The sequence below is a fragment of the Diceros bicornis genome, chromosome 35 (assembly GCF_020826845.1).
Source record: "Diceros bicornis minor isolate mBicDic1 chromosome 35, mDicBic1.mat.cur, whole genome shotgun sequence".
NCBI lineage: Eukaryota > Metazoa > Chordata > Mammalia > Perissodactyla > Rhinocerotidae > Diceros > Diceros bicornis.
This window is the reverse complement of record NC_080774.1, coordinates 15,153,980-15,179,893: the sequence shown is the minus strand read 5'-3', so window position 1 is coordinate 15,179,893 and position 25,914 is coordinate 15,153,980. Positions and strand designations below refer to the sequence as shown.

The 25,914-nt window shown below is 38.8% G+C and overlaps 1 protein-coding gene across 2 annotated transcripts in view; it reads left to right on the top strand.

The window, feature by feature from the left end:
- Positions 1 to 25,914, top strand: part of TAOK3 (TAO kinase 3) — a 180,528-nt gene that overhangs the window by 150,109 nt on the left and 4,505 nt on the right. For both annotated transcript variants that reach the window (XM_058531527.1, XM_058531528.1), the window contains 5 exons: positions 6,437 to 6,673; positions 8,869 to 8,997; positions 12,542 to 12,745; positions 20,546 to 20,785; positions 22,271 to 22,483. In XM_058531527.1, coding sequence (XP_058387510.1) covers positions 6,437 to 6,673; positions 8,869 to 8,997; positions 12,542 to 12,745; positions 20,546 to 20,785; positions 22,271 to 22,483 — 1,023 coding nt within the window. The remainder of the gene's footprint in view (positions 1 to 6,436; positions 6,674 to 8,868; positions 8,998 to 12,541; positions 12,746 to 20,545; positions 20,786 to 22,270; positions 22,484 to 25,914) is intronic.

Sequence of the window (25,914 nt, the reverse complement as noted above, 5' to 3'; positions counted from 1 at the left end):
TCCACTGTGTATTTGCTAATGATTGTTAAGCACCTAAAAAAACATGCTTTTCAGTCTAAATAAAGCATCATGAAATTATTAAATATCTTCATATCATGATATCTGACAAAAGAAGAAATACAGTATTTATAGAATATTACTACTTACCACTGACTCTTGTGAGACTTGTGCCTTTATCCAGACCTGTTCATGTTGAAATGAGAGGAGAAATGAACAACCACTGAGATTCAGAGCACCATAAGCAGGTTTTGAATGTGAAGCAGACATTATACCAAGTGGATTTTCCCCCTCTGGGACAGGTTCTCTTCTTTTCTCACTTGCCACACCCTCATTCCCACATCATATATTCATGACCTCTCTTGCCTCCCAGTAAGATGTTACTACTGCCATGCCAGAGTGATCTCACGCTCACATCTGTGAACTCACCCAGGGCTACTCTGTGTGCATATCAGCCATCACAGCCTTCCTCCCTGTGGATCATGAAAGCTGCTTCCCTGCTAGGCCACCTCAGGGCTCTGGGCAAAGTCCTCAGGAACCCCTCTGAATCCTACAGGCTTCAGAGTGCGCATCGAGAGAACAGCTGAGATCAGTCTCTCTGATAGACTTTGATTTGCTAGAAGGCCCCTGCCCCTGTATTAAGTTAAAAACAGAGTAGCTGATAAGCTGTTGCTGTAGCCACAAAACAAGTTGCTTTATGTGGAAAACTCTCTCCAAATGTAATGCTTTGGGATTCATGGTGGGATTGATGGAAGTTTATCAGAGTTCAGTGGTATTTGTATCTAGTGGTTTTTAGGGAGGAAAAAAATGGAAGAAATGGCATGATGTTGTATGGTTCTATGTCCCATTTTGGACAATCTAACTATTGGTATGGATATTTTAATGTATGTTATCAAGCACTACAGTTCTACTACCCACTATATTATTTTAAATACTAATTCCAATAGGAAAATATAAATCAGGACACTGGAATATCAAAAAGAAGTATCTAATTTTTAAAAATATATCATGAATCTTATTATTTTTCATGGATCCCAGCTCAAATGAAAAGGACTAAAATTATTTAAATGACATAAAAGTAGGAGCAAGATCATGGGAAAATGAAGGTCCAGTATAATGAATATTCAAGTCATTGTTGAAGTGTCTCTTCACTTCTCATAGTTGGTAGCAATACTATATTGATTTATTTATCTTGGTTTTACTCTTTCTTTACAATCTTTTAGCAGAAGTGCTAACAAGCCACAGCGTGATCCAAAAATGAACAGCAAAAACAAAAAGAGGAATTTAGAAATTCATTTTTCAATTATTAGACAAATACGTGATGAGTGTATATTTTAAATAGACTTGCAAATTGACAAAAAATATTATGGTTCCTCAAATTTGTTTTATCAGCCTACCACCTCTACATAAACCTAAAAGAGGCCTAGATCTGTGATTTTTCCCCTTGGCATTTCTTCCTACATTGTGCTTTTCAGTGGGGTTATTGACAAGTGTGTGAAGCCTATGAGCTTACAGGCTTTTACTGCTTGATGTTTTTATTATTTTGGCACCTTAAAATTGAGGTTTTTATGTTATTATGCACTGCTGCACAATTGCATTTGTAACAAAGGAAAAGCAAGGACTGTGAACCTTGATACTAGAGGAAAGCCTGAGGAAACTTTAGAATTATATATTTTTTATTATAATCATTTAAGGTAGAGATTGTTGACCTTATTTTGAAGAATTAGGAAGAGGAAGGGCATTTCATGGAATCTTTTTTATTTTATCCTTTCTTCTTCTGTAAGAAAGTTCATATTGGGCTGATTGGTTATTTGGAGAAAGGAGTTGTTTTTATAGTTCTTCAGAATTACTCATCTGACTTCTTGGGCCTTTGAGATGTGCCTTCCTTGAGTTTTTATTGTTGGTGAATGGAGAGCCTTATGTTTTAATTAAATTAGTGGCCCATGAGAGTGTTTTCAGCTGTTGTTACCTCTGATGTCATTTCTTCTTAAAAATTCATAATATCCTGGGTCACTGGCAGTTCCCACAGTAGATGTTAATATAAAGAGCACCAAGGCCATATCTATCAGATAATTTAGCTTTTGGCCTTATGAAGGAATTCTCACTGAAATGCAGTGGTCTTACGTTAGTGAATTTACATTAGAATACACATTAGGAAGAGGGGCATAAAACTCTTAGTTTCTAATCTCCAGAAAAGCATGTAGGTGAAAATGGTTATTGTTCTATTTATGCAACTATAGATTCTTTTACTTTGGTTTTACCAGATTCAGTAGAAAAATCTCATATAAAACTGGAGTCTTCATTTGGATTTTTAAAAATGCAACCTAATTATTCAGCTAATTGTGAAATTGGGTACCTGAATGGGTTTGATAGACAGGCATAAAAATATTAGAGCCTCAGCAGTAAATGCTATTGTTTCACCTCTTATGAGCCCCGCTGTTCTATTTCTAAATGCTTGAAAATGTGTTCTCTTCCTGGATAGTGTATGTACCAGAGGATGGTTATCAAAATATTGCCTTTCCTTTTTCTTGGCTACTTAATCTCACTAAGAACATTGCTGATACATTTTTCACTTGTGCTGCCCAATATATATGCCCAACCCGCATGACCAAAGTCTCTCAATAAACGTGTGTTGAATGAATGAATGAACAGATGAATGAATGACACCTCTTTCATCATGATAGCCCTGCTATCACATGAGCATTTGGATTTATAAGTGTGCATTTCAAAGTTCTTCGTGTCAGTTTTTCTGTGTAAGGGAGAATTGCCTGTTATCAGTTATTACTTTTAGTATGAACTTAAAATGTTTTTTCCCTAAGTGTTCTAAAGAGTGGAATGTCAAATTTCTAATGCCAAAATGTGACTCACTGCATTCTTTTTAAGAACTTGCTCTAAATTTCATTTGTTCTAAGTGCTGAGGTGGCCGGTTTTATCATATGCATTATTTTGATTCTTACACATAATTAATCCTGTAAGTTGGCTTTGGTCTCTTAAGAGGGTAACATTATCAGCCACCATGCTCCTCGTTTATGCTTATTAGCCTTCTAGTGCAGTGTTCTGTACTTGGTAGGCATGTAGTACACTTTGGATTAAATGGTTTGTTTTAGGGACAGTTTTGCTGGAATTAAATAGGGTAGGATGGAATGGTTGTAGAAACTTGCTGAAAAAAGTTCAGTCTTCCTTTATGGTTCTTAATTTTTTATATATTATTCCAGGTATATGAAATAGTTAATAATTCAGACTCAGAAATTACATACTTATAATCCATAACCTGGATACAAGTACAGTTTTGTTGTTAAACTTGCCCTTTCTCTTGGATCTGCTTCTTCTGATCTATGTCCCCAATACCAGAAATGCTTAGTGGAGGGAAAAAGAGACATATTACTCAGAGCCTGGCAGAGAAGGAAGGAAACCCCAGCATATTTTGAACATTTCCTATGTGTCAGACACTTTGCTGGGCACAAGTGTTATCTCATCAGCGATCTCATCATAGGTAGTTCTTCTTTACATATGAAGAAACTGAGAGACTTCAAGAGGTTAAGTAGTTTGCCCACGGTCAGCTATGTAAGTAAGGGATGGAATGAGATTTATCTCCAAGTAACCTACTGGGTCTGGCAAGATGAAACTGCCTACTTTCAGGTAATCACATTTTTGAGACTACTATTTTGCAAACTACAGTCATTACATTTCTATAACTTTCTCTCATTTTTAGACTTATTCAATTTGTAACTTAGACATACCACCCTCTTCAGCTTTGACTTTTTTGGGTGTTGATTCCCTCCATTACTTCCTAATAGAAAGTTTTATTCTTTTCTGCCTTGGTTATGTGAATTTCCTCAGGCATTTCAAGAATCATAGGACCTTAGTTCAAATCCCAGGCTATATAAAAATTAGACAGGTGCATTACATGTGAAAGTACATTGTAAACCATAAAGGATGGTAAAATTATGAGCTATTTTTTAATTCTATTGACCAAATAGTGTACTGTAAGATAGAAAGTATAAACTTAAAACACACAGGCATACATAACTGTAGATAACATATTTTTTATATATTTCATGTTAGACTTCACAAATGAAACATCTGGTTATACTTTTATTTAAATTCATCTTTCTAGCTTGAGCATGGAATTATAAAACTCACTATCTTTATATACACCTAAAAAGACAATTACTTTGAAACTTAGAAAATTTAGTTGTACAAAGAGAAGGTGATATTAGGAGTTTGAGAAGGTGATTATCCAGATTATGGGAAGCATTTAAAGCAAAGAGTCTCTCCTGGAATTCAGTGATGTGCAATGATAGCATGCTGTGCTTTGTAATTTGTCTTTGCCACGTACTCGTATGATCTAGTATGCAGTAAGACCACCTTCCTCACAGGGACTCACCCACCAATTAGGATAGAAAATGTTCTTGACACATCTCATTTCCGTTGTATCTTCAGGCAGTGTGGTTTAGGGAAATTGCCATCCTGAGAATATTTTATTGACCACAAGCTGGTCAGATATTCCACTGGCAAGTTTTAAATGTGTCATGGTAGCTTCTGAGTGTGCCATGCCTCAGCTTTGGTTATCTGATTAAAGAAGGAATACCAAAATAAGAAAAAATAAGTATGTGGATAAAACATATCTCAAACTCATTACCCTAGAACAGACACTTGACTGCCATGTTTGCCTGAAGAACAAGTGAATTCAGAAAGGAATAAATGGTATCCTTTCTGTTGATTAGAATTGTTTTTTCCCTACAGTTGAACTTCAGGAAGGCACAAGCATGAGGAAGTGAAATACACACATAGATTTCAAACCAATTCTTTCCTTCCTTTTATCATGAAATAAGTCCATTAAAAAAAAAACCACGTTACTGTGATGACAAAATAGATAATTTATTTTCTTTAGAGTATTAGGTGCCTCTTTGGTGACGCTATCCTGTTTTTTGAGCTTGAAATATCTTCTGCTCGATTCCTCATACTTTAAAGAGAATTGTTCTTTAGAAAAGAGAAATGAATATGAAACCTTGTGTTAGTTTCAGCTGGAAAGGTTTCAAAGTTCGGCTAATGTTTAATGGTATACTTTGATAATACTATCCAGTTACAGAATAGCACTCTCTTGATAGTAAGGACTCAGTCTAGTATGCAGGGACACCTTCTAAAAAGAGCAGAGAAACAAACTGTTCTTTGTACAAAATACACTTTGACCCATAAACTGAAAATAGTAGAGAGAATTAATAGCAGCATGAAAATTTCCAGTAAAACTTGTTTGAGGGTTAAGTTGGGGAGAAGTAGCATATAGTGGATAAGAGTGACTAAATTACTTAGTGATAAAAATACAAAAACTAAAGTTATAATTTTGTAATTAAATTTTTTTTCTAAAATAGGAAAGAGGAGAAGGAAGTGACCAGAGAATCTAACGGGAAAATAAAGAGGAGTGATAAATTGAAGGAAGGACTAGAAAATCAGAAAAGATTTAATAGAAAGAAATAAGAGATGCCAAAATTGACCTTTGCAATCTTTACTTTGTTGGATATTCACTTGAGAATGGCTTAAGGAAACATTACTAAGAAAAGTAGCCATCCAAAAATTGTAGAAATGCTTTCTCGCCTTTAGGAGGGCAGGTAAATGTATTGTGACTTATCTCTTTTGCAGGGAAGGGGAGGAGGGAGATAGGTGATTTAAAAGAAGAGAGTTCCCTCTTTCTTTCTCTCTCTCAATTCATATTAAGAATAGAAAATAAATCTTGTTCAAACTATTTTAAAAGGATATTCAAGATTCCTATGCCTGTTAGAGACATGATCCTTAAAAACAAACAAGCAGTATGACGTAGTGCTGGGGTTCTCAACCAGAGGGACATTGCCAAATGTCCAGAAAATTTTTTGATTGTCTTGCCTTGGGAGGTGCTACTGGCATCTAGTGGGTAGGTCAGGGTGCTGCTGAACATCCTACAGGACACAAGGCAGTCCCTCAAAACAAGGAATTATCTGACTCATAACAATAGTGCTAAGGTTGAAAAATCCTGGTGTAGTGGAAACAGCGTGGCTCTGGAATCAGAAAGAAATGGGTCTGAATCCCAACTCCACTCCTCATTAGCTATGTGACCTTGAGCATATGTATAATGATATATCAAAAATATGTAAATATGTTTTGGCTGAGTGAATAAATTGATTCCCTCAAGTCTCAATTTCTTCACCCATAAAATGGGGGTGGTAACACCTACCTTATTAGTGAATAAAATGAATGAGTGAATGAGATGGTTTTGGGGACTAGAGATAAGGTATATAAAGAGCACCCAGCACAGTGCCTGGTATAAGTGAGTGTTCAGGAAATAGTAGGTAAATTGATGGCTACAATGATAAATGAAATTATGCTAGAGCATTCTTCTACTTTGCCTGAAAGTTTGTCTTCCATGAACCTGGTTACCTGAGTTCTGTTCCCCAACCCAAATCAGGTTACACGCCAGATCCATGAGCATGAGCAGGAGAACGAGTTGCGGGAACAGATGTCAGGTTATAAGCGGATGCGGCGCCAGCACCAGAAGCAGCTGATCGCCCTGGAGAACAAGCTGAAGGCTGAGATGGACGAGCACCGCCTCAAGCTACAGAAGGAGGTGGAGACGCATGCCAACAACTCGTCCATCGAGCTGGAGAAGCTGGCCAAGAAGCAAGTGGCTATCATAGAAAAGGAGGTCAGTGTGCACACAGGCCTTTGTGCCACCACCAAGCCAGCCTGTTCCAGTCAGGGGCATCATGCTGGCAGGAGACGGGAGTAGTGTGATTTGTGGGCTAGAGGAACAGTGTTACCTTGGTGTGTGTGTTGGGGTGGGGGTTGGGAGCTTCCAGGTTTTATGGGGCTACTTAAAATGTCATTAAAAGTTAAAATAGTAACTGAAGGTATATATCACATTCTTGTCTATTGAAATACATTCTGAGCATCAAATACATTCTCAGTAGGGTCTGGGTACAAATAAAAAGAAACAAGATTGGCCGGCCCCATGGTTTAGCAGTTAAGTACATGTGCTCCACTGCTGGCGGCCCGGGTTCGGATCCCGGGCGCCCACCGACGCACTGCTTCTCCCACCATGCTGAGGCCGCGTCCCACATACAGCAACTAGAAGGATGTGCAACTATGACATACGACTATCTACTGGGGCTTTAGGGAAAAAAATAAATAAATAAATAAAATTATAAAAAAAAGAAACAAGATGCTTCTATCCTATGGAAACTTGCACAATTCAGGTCTGTTACTGTGCCTGCCATACCCACAGTCCTCTTCAAAAGAAAACTGCTCTACAAATAGTCCCTTTTAGTGCTGATAATCCCTGTCTGCTGATGATTGGACTAGGGATGGGCACCTGACCAATGGCAGTAAGTAAGTAATCTGGCTGTTGGTTGAGTCTTCTCAGGGACATCTCTCTTCCCCATCCAGGTTCTAAACTAATTTTAAAAACAAATGAGAGGGTAAGGCAGATAGAGAGTCAAAATATCACCTTTATCACTGATAAATGTTAGATAGGATAAGTGATTTATGTCTGAAGGAAAACAGGCCTAATAATACTGAACAAAATTAAACAGACCTGCTGACCCAGGCACTGCTAGTGCTAAGCCACTTGCCTTCCCCACCACCCCCCATAAGACTTACATAGTGTGGAAAAGCAGGGGTGAACATGTGCTCCCTGGGGTTGGAGTGACTGGGGACAGGGTGCCAAGAGTGTTTCAGTAATTAAACTCTCTCCACGTGGAGGGAAACATCAGAATTATAGAAGCAATACTCCCCCTACAGCCATCCATCTATGAGGCAGTCTGGCATGAAAACCTCTGCTCAAATAGGGATGATGTTGATTAAATAAACCAGTCAGATTCTTGGGAATTTGACTTGGTAAATATATGGAGAGAATTGTTCATAATGGAAGAATTGTTGATAATGGAAGCTAAAGGTGAAAAGATACATAAAAAGAACCATGAAGCATAATTCCCTCTCTTTCCCCCAAGTACCTCATCTTCCCTGAAACGTAGATTTGTCACTTCCAGGAGCCATATTTATTGAGTTATCTTTTATTTGGTCTGTGTTCTATCCATTCAGGAGACTCCCAGATGTCCTGGTCTCTGACTGTTGTGGATTGTAGCAGGTGCATAAGAAACCAAATGTCACTAGCTTTGCCTATTATACTAGAGGTGACCCCACTAGAAAATCTGATAGTTGGAATAATTTATCGATTAGAGTTGAATTCTTGGAATAAAACTGGCCAGTCATAGTTATTTATCCATTTTTATAATTTAACACTTAGGCTACCAACAATATGATACAAAATCTTTTGTTATAATCCTTAGTTCACCTTTCATCCCGTGGGGTTTTTTTTTTTTTTTTGGTGAGGAAGATTAGCTCTGAGCTAACATCTGCTGCCAATCCTCCCCTTTTTGCTGAGGAAGATTGGCCTTGGGCTAACATGCATGCCCATCTTCCTCTACTTTATATGTGGGACACCTGCCACAGCATGGCTTGATAAGCGGTGCGCAGGTCTGTGCCTGGGATCCGAACCTGTGAACCCCGGGCCGCTGAAGCAGAGTGCGCGAACTTAACCACTACGTCACCAGGCCGGCCCCCATCCCATGTATTTTTGCGTTCAGTAAAACATGTTTATGGTTTACTTTCCTCTTTTTCCCATAATTGGGAATATATTTTTCAATGGTAAAAATTTCAATTGTTTGTTTAAAATATAAGAAAGTCAGAGCAGGCATTTCCTTATTTTATTTTTCATTAATTATTTGTTAAAAAATATTACGTTATTCAGCACTTATGGACTCTTTTAACACATTGGAGAATAGACAGCTGAATTCTGTGTGAAGAGTGATTCATCCTAGATCATATTTATTATTTTATCAGGCAAAGGTAGCTGCAGCAGATGAGAAGAAGTTCCAGCAACAGATCTTGGCCCAGCAGAAGAAAGATTTGACAACTTTCTTAGAAAGTCAGAAGAAGCAGTATAAGATTTGTAAGGAAAAAATAAAAGAGGTAAGAGTACCAATATTTGTAGTCACCAAGTTGCCATTAGAATGGTTGGAACTCAGAATTGATTCATCTTACATTGTGATCAGTAATCTAATCCAGTGATTCTCAGACTTTACCTTAGAATCACCTGAAATCCTTAATAAAACACATTGCTAACCCACCCTGGAGTTTCTGATTCAAAGAGTCTGGGGTAGAGTTTGAAGTGTGCGCTTCTAACAAGTTCCTAGGTGATGCTGATGCTGCTGGTCCAGGCACCACATTTCAAGAACCATTGGTCTGACTCAAAACCATTCTTGCCTGCTTCCAGTTTATTCTCCACACTTCAGCCAGAGCGGTCTTTTCAAACCCTACGTCTCGTCATATCACCTCATGGTTTTAACATTTATTGGCTTTCCATTGCTCTTAGGATAGATCAAAATACTAGGAGTCCCTATGTGGTCTGCTACCACCCTCCCCTCCAGTCTCACCTCCCACCAATGTTCCCCGCATCTGCCTACCCCACCCCTGACTCTTCTCTGCTCCTGCCACAATTGTCACTTTTTGGTTCCTCAAACGTATCAAACTCTACCCTTCTCCAAGGTCTTTGCTCACACTCTTGCTTCTCCCAGGATGCTCTTCCCACCATCCCACCCCTAATTCCTCCCTGACCATAATTCTGCTAATTCCTACTCCTCCTCCTTGTAAGATTTAGGATTGTTTATTAGTACTTTATCTTAAATATTACTTCCCCAGGGAAGCCTTTCCTTACTGCCTCGACCAAGACGGGTACCTCTGGTTTCATAACACTAGTTTTCAATTATACATTTTTTTAGTGATTATTTGAGCTACTTACCCTACTAGCTGGTAAGCGAAAGAGCAGAGACCATGTCTTTTTGGGTTTTTTTTGGCTCATGACTATATCCCTGTTTCCAGTACATGTGAATATTTGATAAATGAATGATTTATTCTTGAATGTTTGGTTGAAGACCACTAGTGGACTTAGAGAGTCTTCCTGAGGAACTGCAATTTGATCTGAAAGCTCAAATTTCTTCATTTCTCCTTTTACCAGTATTTACAGGCAAATTCCCTACAGTTCCATAGACTTTCCTTCTCATAAGATTAGGATTTCTTATGTGTAGACTATTAGTGTATTAAGGTTTAATAAAACTCTATATGGGACATTGTTCTAATATATGAAATCATTCATTTGAACTCGTATTCTAAGTTAACAATATGGGACTTAGCAACTTTCCTCTCCAATTCTTTTTTAATTAGGAAGTAAAAGCAGGTGGGTTTGGGTGAGCCTCAGGATCTTTTGCCCTGCCCAGATGAGCCACTGGTAATTGTTGGGCCTCAGAAAAATTTGTATTTTATCCACACTGCCTGGATGGGAAGAATCTCTGACACCATAAGATCTAGAAAACCAGGCTGTAGAGATAAATAGCCCAACTAAGAAAGTTCACATTTTCTCTTAGTTATTGCTGGAGCCTAATTATTACATCATAATAGAAAGATGGTGCTGTATTACAGAGATAACCTTGATTTTTCAGTAAGAAATTTTAAAATTTTCTTAGCTGCAAATACATTCTTATTTCTAACTCATTGTGTTCACTCATGCCCTGGAGGCCATACTTTATGACTGCAGCCACCGTTCTGAGCTTTTGTAACACTAAGGTATTTGGAGATTGTATGAACTCCACCTTTAGAAGATTCTCCTACAGAACAGCATTTGAGAGTCCTCACTCAGTCTTTAGGCATAAGGTTATTTTGGGTTCACCGTACTCAGATTTATGAGTGCAAGAGACCACAGGCCCAAACATAAGTCTTTCAACATGCTCATGAAGAGAAACAAGCCTATACCCTATTTGAGATAGCCTCAATAAGCCTTTCTGTGCAAAGCTAATATTACTCCTTATGAAGTACAGCTTAGTTCAGACTATTTAAAGTGGCATGTGTATTTAGATATGGATATACTTAAAGGTACTGTCCTTGGGATGACAAAACAATCTGCACTATCTTCACTGTTGATAGATGACAGAAGTGTGGGTAATACAGAATGATGGATGGTCCAGAAATAATTTATTCTTGATTTTGGAGTGAATTTTTATGATCATATTTAGATTTGGGTGTGCAATGTAGCGGTTAATGCCAAACCTAGTAGTGAAGTCATGGTATCAAGAGATGAGTCACCCGGCCTTTCTATTGTGAGTCCATGCTGGAAACAGCTCTTGCTCTTGTTGATTCTGATATTTCACTGGAACAGGAAAGTTGAAAGTTGACTTACAAGGACTTCTAGACTAAGTGCAAAAATAATCTAAATAGTGTGTGATATCTGCATCACTAAACATTAAGTAAAACAAGTGTTAGCAGTTAAAGGAGATTTCAGCTGACTGAGTAGTTACCCAAATATTATAGGTCAAACTTGCCAGTATGAACAAAGAAGAGACACTGTACTTTCCCTAAAGTGGTCGTCTTACTTTCCCCATAGATTAACCTCATCTTAACTGTTCTGATTCATTGCTTTTTTCCCTTTACCCATATGGTCTATGTGGTCTGGAATAATTATGAATTTTGTCCTTTTTAAAATATAAGTCGTTTATTTACCCTCTAATCCCAAATGAAGAACACTTTTTCCTGAAATTCATACTAGTAACATTTGCAGAGTTACTTCCTGTCTTTGAAATCTGTCTGCTTCTCTCAATCTTGTTACCACCTCCTTCATCCAAGCCACTATCATCTCTTTCCCAGACCCTTGCACTAATTTCCCAGCTGTCTCCATGGACATGCATGCTCTTGCCTGCTTCATTCTGTTCTCCACATGGCAGCCAGAGTCATCTTTTTGAAATGCATCTCATTATGATACCCCCACAAACATAAAATCCATTTCTCCTATGCTAAAGATCAGTGTCCTTAACTTGGCCTATAAGGCCTCTAATGGTCCTGCCCACCTGTCCAGCCTCATCTCATGTCAAACTGCACCAACTACTCTGGCCTTCTTGATCATACCATGTTTCAATTAACCCACCCTAAGGGTTTTGCATATACTGTGTGCTCTACCCAGAGTATTCTTCCCTCTCCTTTTCCACTGGTTAACGCCTACAGTTTTTCAAATTTCAGCTTAGTTGCCAAGGTCAAATATATTCTATTAAACATCCTTGTAGAACCAAGTACTTCACCTTCACAGCAATTATCACAGTAATTTTTAGTTCATTTCTGTGGTTCTTTGATTTCAGACTATAAAGTCCTATGATGGTAGATATCATGTTCTTTTGCCCACCCTTGTATCCTTGTGCCTTTCACATGCCTGTCACATGATATGTACTCAGTAAGTGTGTGGTGACTGAATGAGTGAACAAATAATTTCTGTGAGTGAGAAGCCAGAAACATGGAAACTAACAAGTCTCCCTCTCACTTAATACTCAATTAATTGATAAAAAAATGTTGGGGGTAGGGGGATGTGCAACACCAACGCTTTCTGCCCTTACATTCTCATTTGCTTTCAAAATAATTTTAGTTCCTTTTGCTTGATGAGACCAGCATAGGTTTTCTTTTCTTTATTTTTGTGAAGGAAATGAATGAGGACCATAGCACACCCAAGAAAGAAAAGCAAGAGCGGATATCCAAGCATAAAGAGAACTTGCAGCACACGCAGGCGGAAGAGGAAGCCCACCTTCTCACTCAGCAGAGACTGTACTACGACAAAAACTGTCGTTTCTTCAAGCGGAAAATAATGATCAAGCGGCACGAGGTGGAGCAGCAGAACATTCGGGAGGTATTTATTATGTTCATAACTATTGTCATTAACTTATAAGACAATAAGTTTTGTGAGGATTGTGACCATTTTGTCCATTGCCTGTTTTGTCCATTCCTATATCCTTAGCCTTGATAGTCTTTTGTGCAGTGCCTGACACAAAGTAGGTATACAAAAAAGTCAGGGAACAAATTTACCACTGATAAGAGAAAGCCATTTACATAACAAGGAATCAACTTTTTCCAAATAAATGCAATAGAATTTCATTGAACACCTATTATAAGCCATATCATGCAGTGGAGAATCAAAATAAGTAGAATAGAGAATTTTTGCTTTCAGTCTGCTTGTCAAAGACTTATGTTTTTATGACTCCGCATGAAACACTTAACTAACAGTATGATGCTCTACAGTTAAGGTAAGTCAGAGAAAGCCAAATACCATATGATTTCACTCGTGAAGAAAGACAACAACAACAACAAACAAACACATAGATACAGAGAATAGATTGGTGATTACCAAGGGGTTTGGGGGTGGGAGGAGGGTGAAAGGGGTAAAGGGGCACATTTGTACCATGACAGATGGCAACTAGACAGATGGCAACTAGACTTTTGGTGGTGAACATGATGTCCTCTATACAGAAGTCAAAATATAATGATGTACACCTGACATTTATATAATGTTATAAACCAATGTTACCTCAATTGAAAAAAAGAGTGCCTCCTTTGTGCCAGGCACTGTGCTGGAGACACCAGGGCTACCAAGAAGCTATACTCCCTGCCTTCAAGTAGCGCTAAGTCTAAGAGGAAAAATAGACATGTAACAAACTAATTACAGTATGATATGTTAGGTACAATAATAGACATATAAATAAAGTATCATGGGCATGTAGTCATGAAAGGCCTTGGAGGATTTGGTGACTGATGAGAAGTTGAGTGTTTTGGGTATGTGGAGTGGAGCATTGGAACAAGAGTAGTTGGAAGCAGAATGTGGAGGCACATGCCTTGTTTATTAACGCACGGCATTTAGATTTTAGCCTGCAGGTAGTAGCATGGCTATAAGAGATTTTTAAGCCGGGGAGTGGTGGTGAGTTTTCTTTATTTTGAAGAATTAGTACATCAGTGTGAGGGTAGGCTAGAGTGGTGAGAAGCAAAGTACAGTAAGGTCAGCTAGGATGCTCTTTCTCTAGTTCCACCTGGAAGAGGCAATGGGGATAGAGAGAGATTAGACTTTTTGTTTTTAATTAGCATGTATCTTCCCTAGCCCAGTACTCTAAGATTCATATAAACTTTTGGAGATTAGATCTGAGTGACATTTCTGAAGCAGAACTGACAGTAATTCAGACCAAATGGTGTGAGAATTTCAGAAGAGAGAGGAGTCAAAAGTGACTTAAAAGTGTCTAATTTGGGAAATTGGATGAATGGGATGTTATTCACTGAGATGAGGAATACAGAATCTGAATCAGTTGCAGATACAAAATTCAATAGGAAATCATTGTGACCTGGAGTAATCAAAAAAACCCTCAGAAATGAGCTGTCACATTGGTAAAAATACCAAAGTTTGAAAAAAAACTCAGTGTTAGCCTTAATGAGGGGAACAAGCACTTCACGCACATTTAATGGCAATGTGAATTGGTATAAGCTTTTTGGAGAGCAGTGTTCAAATAGGAAGACAAAAGGGTGGAGCAAACTAAGATTTATTGAACATATGTAATTATGGGCCAAGCTCAGGCTCTTTATCTGTATTATCTCATCTTAGTGGAAGAGAGAGAAACTGCTGAACATTCTTGAGCCAGGCAATGAGTGCTATGGCTAAAATTTTACTTTAGAGCGATTATCCTGATTTGGTGGTGATGCAGATAGATTAGAGCATGCATCCTCAGTGGGGCAGTATTGCCCCCAGAGGGGTGACAATGGGAGGGTCTTAGATATTACAATGGCGTGTGGCCCTCTGAAGGACACAGTATGGAAACAAATATACAGTATATCTGCAGTATTAACATTTCAGTGGTGGGGATGATTGGGTAGAGGGGAGTCTAACAAGGCTCCTGATGGGGACAATAATAAAAAAAAGTTGAGAAACACTGGATTAGAGAGAAGAAACTAGAAGCAAAGAGAAAGTGGTAGCTGTCAAAAGAGAGGTGGGTTTGAAATATATTTTGAAGTATAAAATAAACAGGACTTGGCTACAATAGGATATGAGAGAAAAGATGAGGGTAGAATCAAAGTTATTTCTATGGTTTAAGACTTGAGGACATGTAGATTTGGACAGAAACAGAAAAGCTTAGAGAGAGGTGTTGCTAAGAAACTGATTAATTCAGCACTAGATGTATTGAGTTTGTTAGAATGCAAAAAAGTCCAGATGAAAAATAGCCAATAGCCAGTTGGAAATAAGGTATTTGGGATTCTTTTCACTTGGAAATTATTATTGTTATTCTAATAGCACATATTTGGAAGAAGTCTGAGGCTAAAGGGATAATTAGTGCCAATAAAAGCTATAGAAGACAATTATTCCCCCCAAATGATAGAAACTACATTCGTGGCTTCATTAGTATCAAGTTCTAACCAAGTGAGCAAAGAATAACTCTATGAGGGTATTTTTCTTACGAGTCTAGATTTTCCTTTGTTTAGTCTTATTCCAGAGCCTTCTTCATGAAAATGTTCAAAGTTTTTATTTACAAAATTAATACAAGAACATTGAAAAAAGACAAATATAGGAAAACACAAAGTTGAGTGACAGTTCTTAATAATCCCATCCTACCCAATCTCTACCTGAGATAGTCACCATTAATTTGGCATGTATATTTCCAGATTTCTTTCCTGTATTTGTGTATACATACATACAGCTTATATATAACTTTAACTTTACAAAAATAGGATGACATTAGTATCAGTGGGTTTATTTGATTTGTAAGCAATAGAAACAAACTCTGGCTGACTTAGCATGGAAAGGAATTTATTGGAAGGATACATGGGGTAGATGACAGAGCTGAAGAACCAAGCTGGAAAAGCAGCTTCCATGACCTAGAGAGCAAGAGCTAATGGACATTCCTCAAGGCACTGCCATTTGGATATACCTCTTCCAATCTTTGTATCATTTCTGCTTAAGATTGAAATTCCTCAGGGAGCTAGAACTTGATTGGATAATGTGCTTACTCCCTTACTCAATACTCTCTTGGATTCCAAATAGGGTGGAATAGTGTCTCAAGCAAAAAGAGGAGCCAGTTAACAAAAGAAGGGGAATGGATACTGAACCTACAAAAAAACCCCAAATGTCCACTAAACTGTTTTGTACTCTCTTTTTTTTTTTTTTTTTTTTTCATTTACTATCTAGGACATACAGCTCTGCCTTGCTCTTTTTAACCATTAATAGTATTTTTTTGTATGGCTATAAGATTATGTATTTAATGAGGTACTTCTCAGTGGATACTTTGTTGAAGTTTTACAATATTACTAACAATACTACAGAGAACATCTTTGTACATAGATCTTTGTACATGTATACAAGTATTTTGTAGGATATATTCTCAAAAGTGGAATTTCTGGGTCAGAGTGTATACATCTAAATATTTAATAGATATTGCCAAATTGCCCTCTAAAAGGATTTATACTCCCACCAACAAAGAATACCTATTTTCCTATATCATTGCCAAAACCGACTATTAGCAATCTTTTTAATTAATGGAAACATTTGAAAGGATCAACATAGACTGGGTTGAGTCTCTTCCTCTGTTGTCACTGCACACAGATGCTCGCTATTTTCTAACCAGTTATGAAACTAAGAACTGAAATTAGGAAAGCATTAAATGTCGTAGGTTAACAACATCTCTGTTTAAAAGTTTGAATTCTAGTTCTTACTCAACCTCAGTGGACATGAGGACAAAAGTTTTGGCTTGAGTGAGATCAGCTGCTTTTAAAGAAGTCAACAGCACTTCCGCTGAAACTTAAATAGACTGCTTGGATAATGGCTGGGAAGGGTTTATTAGGGGACACACCCTGGATCCACATCTTACACAGGAGGTAGGGTCACATAAAGTACGATCATGTGTGTAGGGTCCATGGTGTATGAAAAGTACATATGTTTCAACACTAAGCACACACTCAGCTTGGCAAGATGCTCACAGTATGTGATGTGGGCTGAGGGAAAGGGAGCTGCATGTCTCTCATCTCACTCCCTCCAGGGCATATATGCATTGAGTGCACTAGTGGCAGAATCACCTGTACCATTAAATTTGTTTTTGTAGTTTTGCTCAGCTCATTTTGTTGAATTTGTATAAGCGCAAGGTGGACATGATATGGCTCTACCGTAGTATAATTTGTACAGATGAAGCAACCATTGCATCGTGTCTAGCTAGAGCAGAGGAATTCTTCAGAATATTATATCACAGACTGAAAAAGCATAAAACAGGAAAATATAAACCTTCATTGGGACATCTTTTAATGGAAGATGTTGAAAATCTAAAAACCTGAGTTTTAGCCTCACTTCTGCTTTATAGAAGTTGTATGATCTTATGTTAGTCTCTCAATTCCCAAATTCCTTCCTATCACATATGAAAGGGTTAAATCCTTACAATCTTAGCACCTCATAGGGTTGCAATTAGGACTGAATGACTTATATGAAATCATTTTTAAAACTTAAAAGCACATTATACACTATTATGTAGCCACAGTCCTGGGCTCATAATAACTTGAATAATATTTTTCCCCATGGTTTTAAATATTATAGGTAGCTTAACAACTTATATCTTAGCAACTCAGATATATGAATTAAAGGTAAAGGGAACAACCTACAATTGTAACAGAAAAGCCATTTCAGCACCATGTTTCTCTCACTTTTCTAAAAGTTTATAAAAACTAGTTTTAAGATATTCACTTCTGAATTCAGAAAAATAATAATGACTTGTTTATATATTTTGAAGCATTTTCTGATGGTCTTTCGTTTCATCTTCACAAAATGGTAGTTCATGGTGGGTATTGTTATCTTCACTTTACACCAGGGGAAACTAAAACCTAGATTAAGAGACCTGCCCAAAGTCGTACACAATGAGTCAATAGAAGAGCTAAAACTGACTCACACTCTGAGTATTTTTCCATTAATTCTCAAACTTTAGTATAAATCAGAATTTGCTGGGTGGCTTGTTATAAAGACCACTCGCTTGTAATCCAGGTAATTCTGACGTGGGTATTCTGTGAACAGCTTCTGGAAGCATTCCACTAAGCATAAAGAAAAGCATTTGATTTCTTCTGAAAATTGTTTGCTTTGCATCTTTTGTTTTTTCCCCCATGAGTTTCAGGGCTCTGGGCAACTCAGACTCAGTTTGGTCTTGTCAGTTTAGGAAAATGTGGAAAGTATAAATGCCCATTATTGGGAGTCCTGGTACTGAAATGATAAATTAAAAATGATATAGTGACCCCGGAACCAGGACATTTACCCACTTAAAGGGCTTTTTCCTTGGCTTTTCTCTTGCTCATTTTTCTGGAGTAGCTTTAGTCTGTCGGAAGGGCTCACTGTCCTTTAGTGCCACCTAGGGGCCAGCTAGTGATTTTTGAAAGAAGACATTGGATGGTCCAGGTAAAGAGGAGAAATAAAACTAGAAAAAGAAAAACTCAGGAAGGCATGGAGGGAGATGCTCTAGATTATCGTTTATTCCTTAAAACAAATGTTAATTGCATTTATACTTCAGATATTTCCCCACTAGAAAATAAGTTCTATGAGAGGGTGTACTTGTTTACTGCTATATCCCTAGGGCCTGCAACAGTGCCCGACGCGTAGGCAGAACTCAACAAATATTTGTTGAATAAATAAATGAGTGTATAGGATTGCTCCTATAATAGATGCTGTACTGTTTAAGGGACATCTCTTCAAATGGCTGGAAGGCCCAAGTATGCGAGAGATTCTCAACCACACCAATATACAAACGTTACTGATATTTCGATGGGAAAAAATAACGCATTTTCTTCCATAGTGGATGCCATCAGACAAGAGAGGCACCCTATTGTTCTAATTTCAAGTCCAGCTCCAATGCTTTCTCCTTTCCTTGACCTTCTTAACTAGTAGTGTTACCACCCTTTTCAGAAATCTTACAGCATAAAATCTCTACCTCTTTTATAGCACTTATCATTTCCAACCTTCCTCTCTCTCTCTCTCTCTCTCTTTTTTTTTTTTTTTGGTGAGGAAGATTGGCCCTGAGCTAACATCTGCCAATCCTCCTCTTTTTGCTGAGGAAGACCGGCCCTGGGCTAACATCCGTGCCCATCTTCCTCCACTTTATATGGGATGCCACCACAGCATGGCTTGACAAGTGGTGCGTCGGTGCGCACCCGGGATCCGAACCGGCGAACCCCGGGCCACCGCAGCGGAGCACACGCACTTAACCGCTTGCGCCACTGCGCCAGCCCCTCTCTTTTTTTTTTTTTAATTTACACATGAAACTATTTCCCTGTATTAATTAAGGTCCTTTGGTTTGCGTGTTGCTGAAATTTATTTGAGCTAGCTTAAGCCAAAACCAGGAAATTTACTACAGAAATATAGGAATGTTTCATAAAATCCAATAGCAATAATACAGCTGGGCCTGTAGGAGAGCTTTGAACCAGTCAGGAACTTGGGCCTCAACATATTCTCTGTACTTCTTTCTTCTCTATTTTTCATTCGTCTTGCTCTGAAGCCCAGCTTTGTTTCCTCCTCAGCCCTCACAGCAATGGATGGCTACCACATGTGTAGTTTTTATGTGCCCCTCCATTCCGGCCACACATAGAGATTAACTGTCTCTGAATCCCAATTCCAAATTCCCAAGAGAAAATAGATTGATTCAGTCAGCTGGGAGCTGAGCATATACTTCAATAAATGTCTATTACAGTTCCCCACTAGAGTGTTAGCTAATTGAAGACAGAGTCATGGCCTAGTCAACATTTTATGCACCCAGGGCCCATGGTTCAGATCTTTGATATACTGCCATTCAAGAAATATTCTTAAACTGGTGAATGAAAAAATTTCACCAAACTCCCCCCCCTACCCTCCCACTTTTTTTTCTAGTTTCCTTTCTTTTCCTCCTTCAATGAAAAAGAAAGAAACAGAGAAAGACATGAGTAGAACTGGAAAGAACAGAATGATTAGATCTAGAAATGATCATACAGACTGTAATGGAAAAGATGAAAGGGCAGAGATCTCATCTGCTTTTTCCCAGCATGCCCTTAACTCTGCGATTTTAAAAAATAGATAATTGGCCTATTTCTGATACATGCAAAAACAGAGTATTTCCCAGAAAACTAAGAACACTGCAGACATTGTCAGTTTAATTCAGTGATCCTTAGCTCTGACTGCATATTAGAATCACCTGGAGAACTCTTAAGACTATTGATATCACAGTCCCACCCCAGACAATCATCAGAATTTCAGATTGAGGGATTCAGGTATCTGATGTTTTAAAAGCTTCCTCACGTGATTTTAATGGTCAGGCAGGGTTGAAAACTACTGCCTTAACTGAAGAAACATTTATTTAGACCTATGCATAACGTGTCACCTAATTAAGGTTTACAGCAGCTCTGTGAGGTAAGGAGGAGTCAGGTAGAATTAATCCCATTTTACAGATAATATGGTTGTGATGGCTGTGAAGTTGCCCATCTTGTAAATGGTGGACCCACATATAGAATCTAAATCTCCAGGGATTGTTATTGTAATCTCATTAAGTCATGCTGCTGAACACTAATGGGTTTAATTAAGAGACAGTTAGTAGTGCCATTCCTTGCCATCCCTCACTTAGTTGTGCGTTTCTTCCAATTCATCTCCATTCATCTCTCTCCATTCATCTTTTGTCCCTGAATGCAGGAATTAAATAAAAAGAGGACCCAGAAGGAGATGGAGCATGCTATGCTAATCCGGCACGACGAGTCCACCCGAGAGCTAGAGTACAGGCAGCTGCACACATTACAGAAGCTACGCATGGATCTGATCCGTCTACAGCACCAGACTGAACTGGAAAACCAGCTGGAGTACAATAAGAGGCGAGAAAGGGAACTGCACAGAAAGCATGTCATGGAACTTCGGCAACAGCCAAAAAACTTAAAGGTAAGAGGAAATTGAAGTATTTCCCTATTTGTGCTCTGGGACACAGACTGGATCGATGGTTCCCACACCTGGTTAGCTGTCAGAGTCACGTGACAACTTTTGAAAATTACAAATTCCTGGGCTCCACACATACTGAATCAGAATCTCCAGATGTAAAGCACAAGAGTCTGTGTATAACAAACTCCTGAAGAGATGCTGCTGGGCAGGATGGTTTGAGAACTATGGTACTAGATGATCTCTCCATTTTTTTTTTAATCCTTTCTGCAATTTCTCTGATCCCTTCATAACCTACCCTCTTTAAAATTGTAACGTATGGACTAACAGAGCTCATGTTCTAATCCCAGGAAATGAGAGAGTTACCTGGCACGTATATGACATAAATTTCATCTGTCATGCCAGTCAGATTATTGGTAGTAGCACTTACTACCTTGAGTGCTGCTGTATTGAGAAAGACTCTAAAGTCACATCTAAGCTAAGTAGGAAAGAGTATGATTTATTAGTAACATCTGTCATGGGCATGGAAATCAGGAATGAATCTACACATGACAGGCACTTATTTCCCCTGCGCTAGAGGTATGGAACTCCTTTGGCCCTTACTGCCTCCAGATAATTTTAGCTGATTGCTAATTAACAAGTGATATGGACTAAGCCATTGCTTTATGTCAAGAGGGACATTTGTCAGTGTTGACACAGATATGAGGCCAACCTTGATCACACTGGCCATGCTCCCCTCTAGCCAAATGCTAACCTGTCTAATTAGTGATCCTTCTTATCACAGCTCCTCCAAGTGTTCATGAAATGCACATGTGCCTATGAGACAACCTGATGGATCTTCTGGTCTTATAATAATACACCCCACCTTCTCCATCCCAAAACGCATGTTCGATATTGCTACATGCAAGTATAACCTCTTAATGGGGAAAAATATCTAAAATCACTTTTTCCTTTCCATTTATGCTGAAATCCAGTGGAAATGGGTTATGATGTGAAGTATTATCCAGACGCTCTCCTTTATTGATTTGTCAAGGAATCGCAGAGCAGTGAGAGGTGGCTTATACACTGCCATCCCCTTTCTCATTTGGAAACAGAGGGGAAAATGACCAAAAAATAGGGAAAAAACAACAAACAATAGAAGACACTGAAGATTGTGACTAGGTAACCATTAAAATAACACACAAGCTTTTAACAAACTAAGCTTCATAGTATTCCACAATCTTCTTAGAGTTGTGATCCCTTGTAACAATTCATTTTTTAATGCATTTGTAAATTCAAAATTACTTCTATTCATTTCATATAAAACCTAAAGTATTGGTAGAGTTAACTCTTGTCTGTCATATGTATTGTTTTCATTAATATTGACTAGTGATGTGGGTCACTGCACCAAAAGACAAATGGCCTCGGCACCTGTGTTGTATCATTAGAATGGAAGGCTTTCTGTATTTATTGATGTGTCTTTATTTTCCTTTTGTCACTTCGTCTACACAGGCCATGGAAATGCAAATTAAAAAACAGTTTCAGGACACTTGCAAAGTACAGACCAAACAGTATAAAGCACTCAAGAATCACCAGTTGGAAGTTACTCCAAAGAATGAGCACAAAACAATCTTAAAGACACTGAAAGATGAGCAGACAAGAAAACTTGCCATTTTGGCAGAGCAGTATGAACAGAGTATAAATGAAATGATGGCCTCTCAAGCGGTAAGTGGTTAGGTTCGGTGCCACGGCTTCAAGAGCTTTGGGAATCAAGAAAATTCAAGATCCAGCCTTTTGTTTCCAAGATGATTCTTGCACAAATTTAGGATATTGGTGTTTTTCTACCCAAAGAACTGAGGAAATGACGACGCTGAATAAAGCCAAGCCAATGTGGATACTTGCTGAAGTGTGTCTTATAAGATGGAACTCAAGGAATAACGTGCTAAATCAGACGTGTGACACATAGGGACTTTGAGGGCAAGATGTGATAGATACCGCATATAATATCATATTTTCATTCATCAAAGATTGCGCAACTAATGTCAGGCACAAATGAGTAAGACACACAGACATATTCATTCAATAAACTTTTAGGCATCTGTGTTCAGCACTCTACTGGGCTCAGAGATAGAGTGATGAGCTAGAGAGACAACTGGCCCCTGTCCTCACACTTTTGTTAGTCAAGCAAGGAGTTCAGATAATTAAGCAATAAAAATAAAGCGTAATAAGTGCTTTGAAGTGGGAGGTGCCAGAGGCTTTGGGAGGATAAGTAGGAACAACTAATCTGGTCTATGGAAAGCTTCCCAGCAACAGCCAAGAAGCTTGAGGGAATTTATTGAAGTAACAGTTTCCATAGAAAGGGACCTACATAGGCAAAGGTCCAAAAGATGGAAAGTGTGCATTTGGGGAATGAAAGAACTTTGGTGTGAGCCCAAAGTTCAAGGAAGAGGATTGTGGGAGCCCAAAATGGAGAGGTCGTAAAGGTCTTGGTAAGCCAGAGATGGGAGCTTGCCTGATAATTCAGTGAAGGTGTCACAAGGAGATGAGTCTTGAAGAGTAATAGTTCACCAAACAGGCAGAAGAGGAAAAGTCATTCCTGGCGGAGGATGCAGTATATACAGAGACTCAAAGGCCTGAAGGAGGATGGCGTGTTTGAGAAACAATGAGTAGTTTATATGGCAGGAGTATAAAGGGAAGCAGGTGGATAGTATAAAGAGAAGCAGGGGTCAGAGCCTCAAAAGCCAGGAGTTTGGACACTATTCTATAAGCAGTGAAGAGCTGCTGAAGACTGTTTTAAGAAGGAAAGTGACAGGATCAGATTTGTGTAATAGCAAGATACTGGCAGTAATGTGGCAAATATAGGTAAAGAGACCTGTCAGGAAGCTTTCGTAATAGTCCAAGAAAAAAGTAATGAAGGCCTGAACTAAAAACATGCTAATGGAGATGGTGAGGAGGGAGAAGGATCTGAGAAATATTTAGGAGGTGGAAGAGATAGAACTTAGTGACCAATTTGAGAGGTAGGTTTGATAACGGTGGAATGGGTCATCATTTTACCAAGATAGAAAAATAGACGGAGGGGCGAGTTTGGATTTCTGGAAGATAATTGACTAAGTTGTGGACATGTTATCTGAGCTACGTGGGTATCCAGGTAAAGAGGTATGGACATGGGAATCGAGTTCAAGAGGGTGTCAGGATTAAAGATAAAAAGTTAGGCATCATTGTTATATGGGGAATTTTAGCTGTTAGGAATACCTGAGATTGTCTAGAACAGGAGGTAGTGTTAGGAAGGGGACTAAGGACAGAGTTGTGGTCACCAACATTTGAGGGCTGAGTAGAAGGAAACCAAAGAAGATGAATAATCAGCAATATGTGAGGGGAACCAAAGAGAGCATGTCACAGAAGCCAGAACAAAAGTTTCTAGTTGATGATTTCAAATGTTGCAGAGAGACCAATTGGACCTAGCAGAGGATTTGCCTGTTGATTGTCATGGACAATCAGTAGAGTGGTGGGAATGGAAGACATTATAGTGCATTGAAAAAGTGGTTATATAGTGAGATAGAAAGTTGTCAGTGAAGGAAAGTAGAAAGAGAACTATAGCTAGAGGAAGAGACAGTTAAGAGGATTTCTGTTAATTGGGAAAGGCTTAAACATGTCCATAGGCTGAGGATAAGAGCCAGTGTATTCATTCATTCATTCATTCATTCATCCAGTAAGTATTTATTGAGTGCCTATACTGTGCCCCAGCCATCCTGGGATACTGTGGTGAATAAGACAGTCATCGATCATGTCTTCATGGAATTTATGGAAGAGTGGAGGAAACAGACGTTGAAAAAGTCTACTCAGTGTAATGGCAGAGCAAGTTCAGTGTGCTAACAGAGTGTAAACCAGGAGAGCTACGCTGGTCTGGAGAGTTAGGAAAGGCCTCTCAGATAGAATTATTTAAGCTGAGGTGTAGGGAGCACATTCTAGGCAAAAGGAACTACGTGTGTAAAGATGGGAAAGACAGTAGCACTTCTGAAGAACTTAAGTCCATTATGTTTGGAATATAGAGAACTAGGAGGAGACTAACATGAGAATAAGACTGAGGGGTAAACAGAGGCTAGGTCATGGAGGGGCTTGTAAGCTTTCTTAAGAATTTTGATCTTTATCCTAAAAGCAATGAAAAGCCATTGAAGAGTATTAACGAGGGGACTGACACCAGACTTGCATTTTCAAACCATCACTCCGGTGATGGAGAGAATGGCCTGGGAGATGGCAAGAGCAGATATAAGGAGATCATTTATAAAGTTGCTACTTTGCCTGGGCATGAGGGAATGTGGCTAGACTAGAGAGGGAGGGGGCAAATGGGATGAAGGAGAAAGTGACTAAATTTGAGAGACAGGCAGGAGGTGGAATTGAAAGCATTTAGTAACAGATTGAATGTGGACAGTGAGATGTTAAGGATGAGTTCCAGTCTCTAGTTTGAACAAAGTGGTAGATGATGGTGCCATTTACCTATATGGTAAAAAAGGAAGTGGAGCAGATTGGGGAAGTGGGAAGGGAAAGACGATTATTAATATTAGTCATGTTGAGCTTGAGGGCCTGGGAAACATCCAGGCAAAGATGTCTCCAATAGACTGGATAAGCCAGCCTGGACCTCAGAAGACAAGTCTGAAAAAGAGGTATAGATGTGGGAGTTATTTGCATATAGATGGTAATCGAAGCCTTTAGAATAGATGAGATTCCTTAGGAATAGAGGTTAGAGGAAGAAGAATACCTATGACAAAGCCCTGAGGGACACCCACATTTAATGGCCCAGTAAGGTAGGGAGTACCTGGAAAAGGAGAGGAGGGAGGAAAAAAACCAAGAGAGTGTGTGGTATCTCAGAAGATGAGAGAAAGATTTCAGGTAGGAAAGGGCAATCCACAATATCAAATGCTGCTGGGAGGTCAAGTAAGATAAAGACTTCTTCAAGGTGGTGTTCAGTGACCCTTAGTGCGAACAATACAAGTAGAGGTGTCAGATCAGAATGAGGAGTGCAGAGAGAGGTTAAAGGTAAGGAGAAAGGGAGAGAGAGTTGATGGGGGATAAAGGTTGATAGGGTTTTTGTTTTGTTCATCTTTGCATTCGCAGCATCTGCAACAATGCCTGGCGTACAAGTGCTCGGTATATGTTTG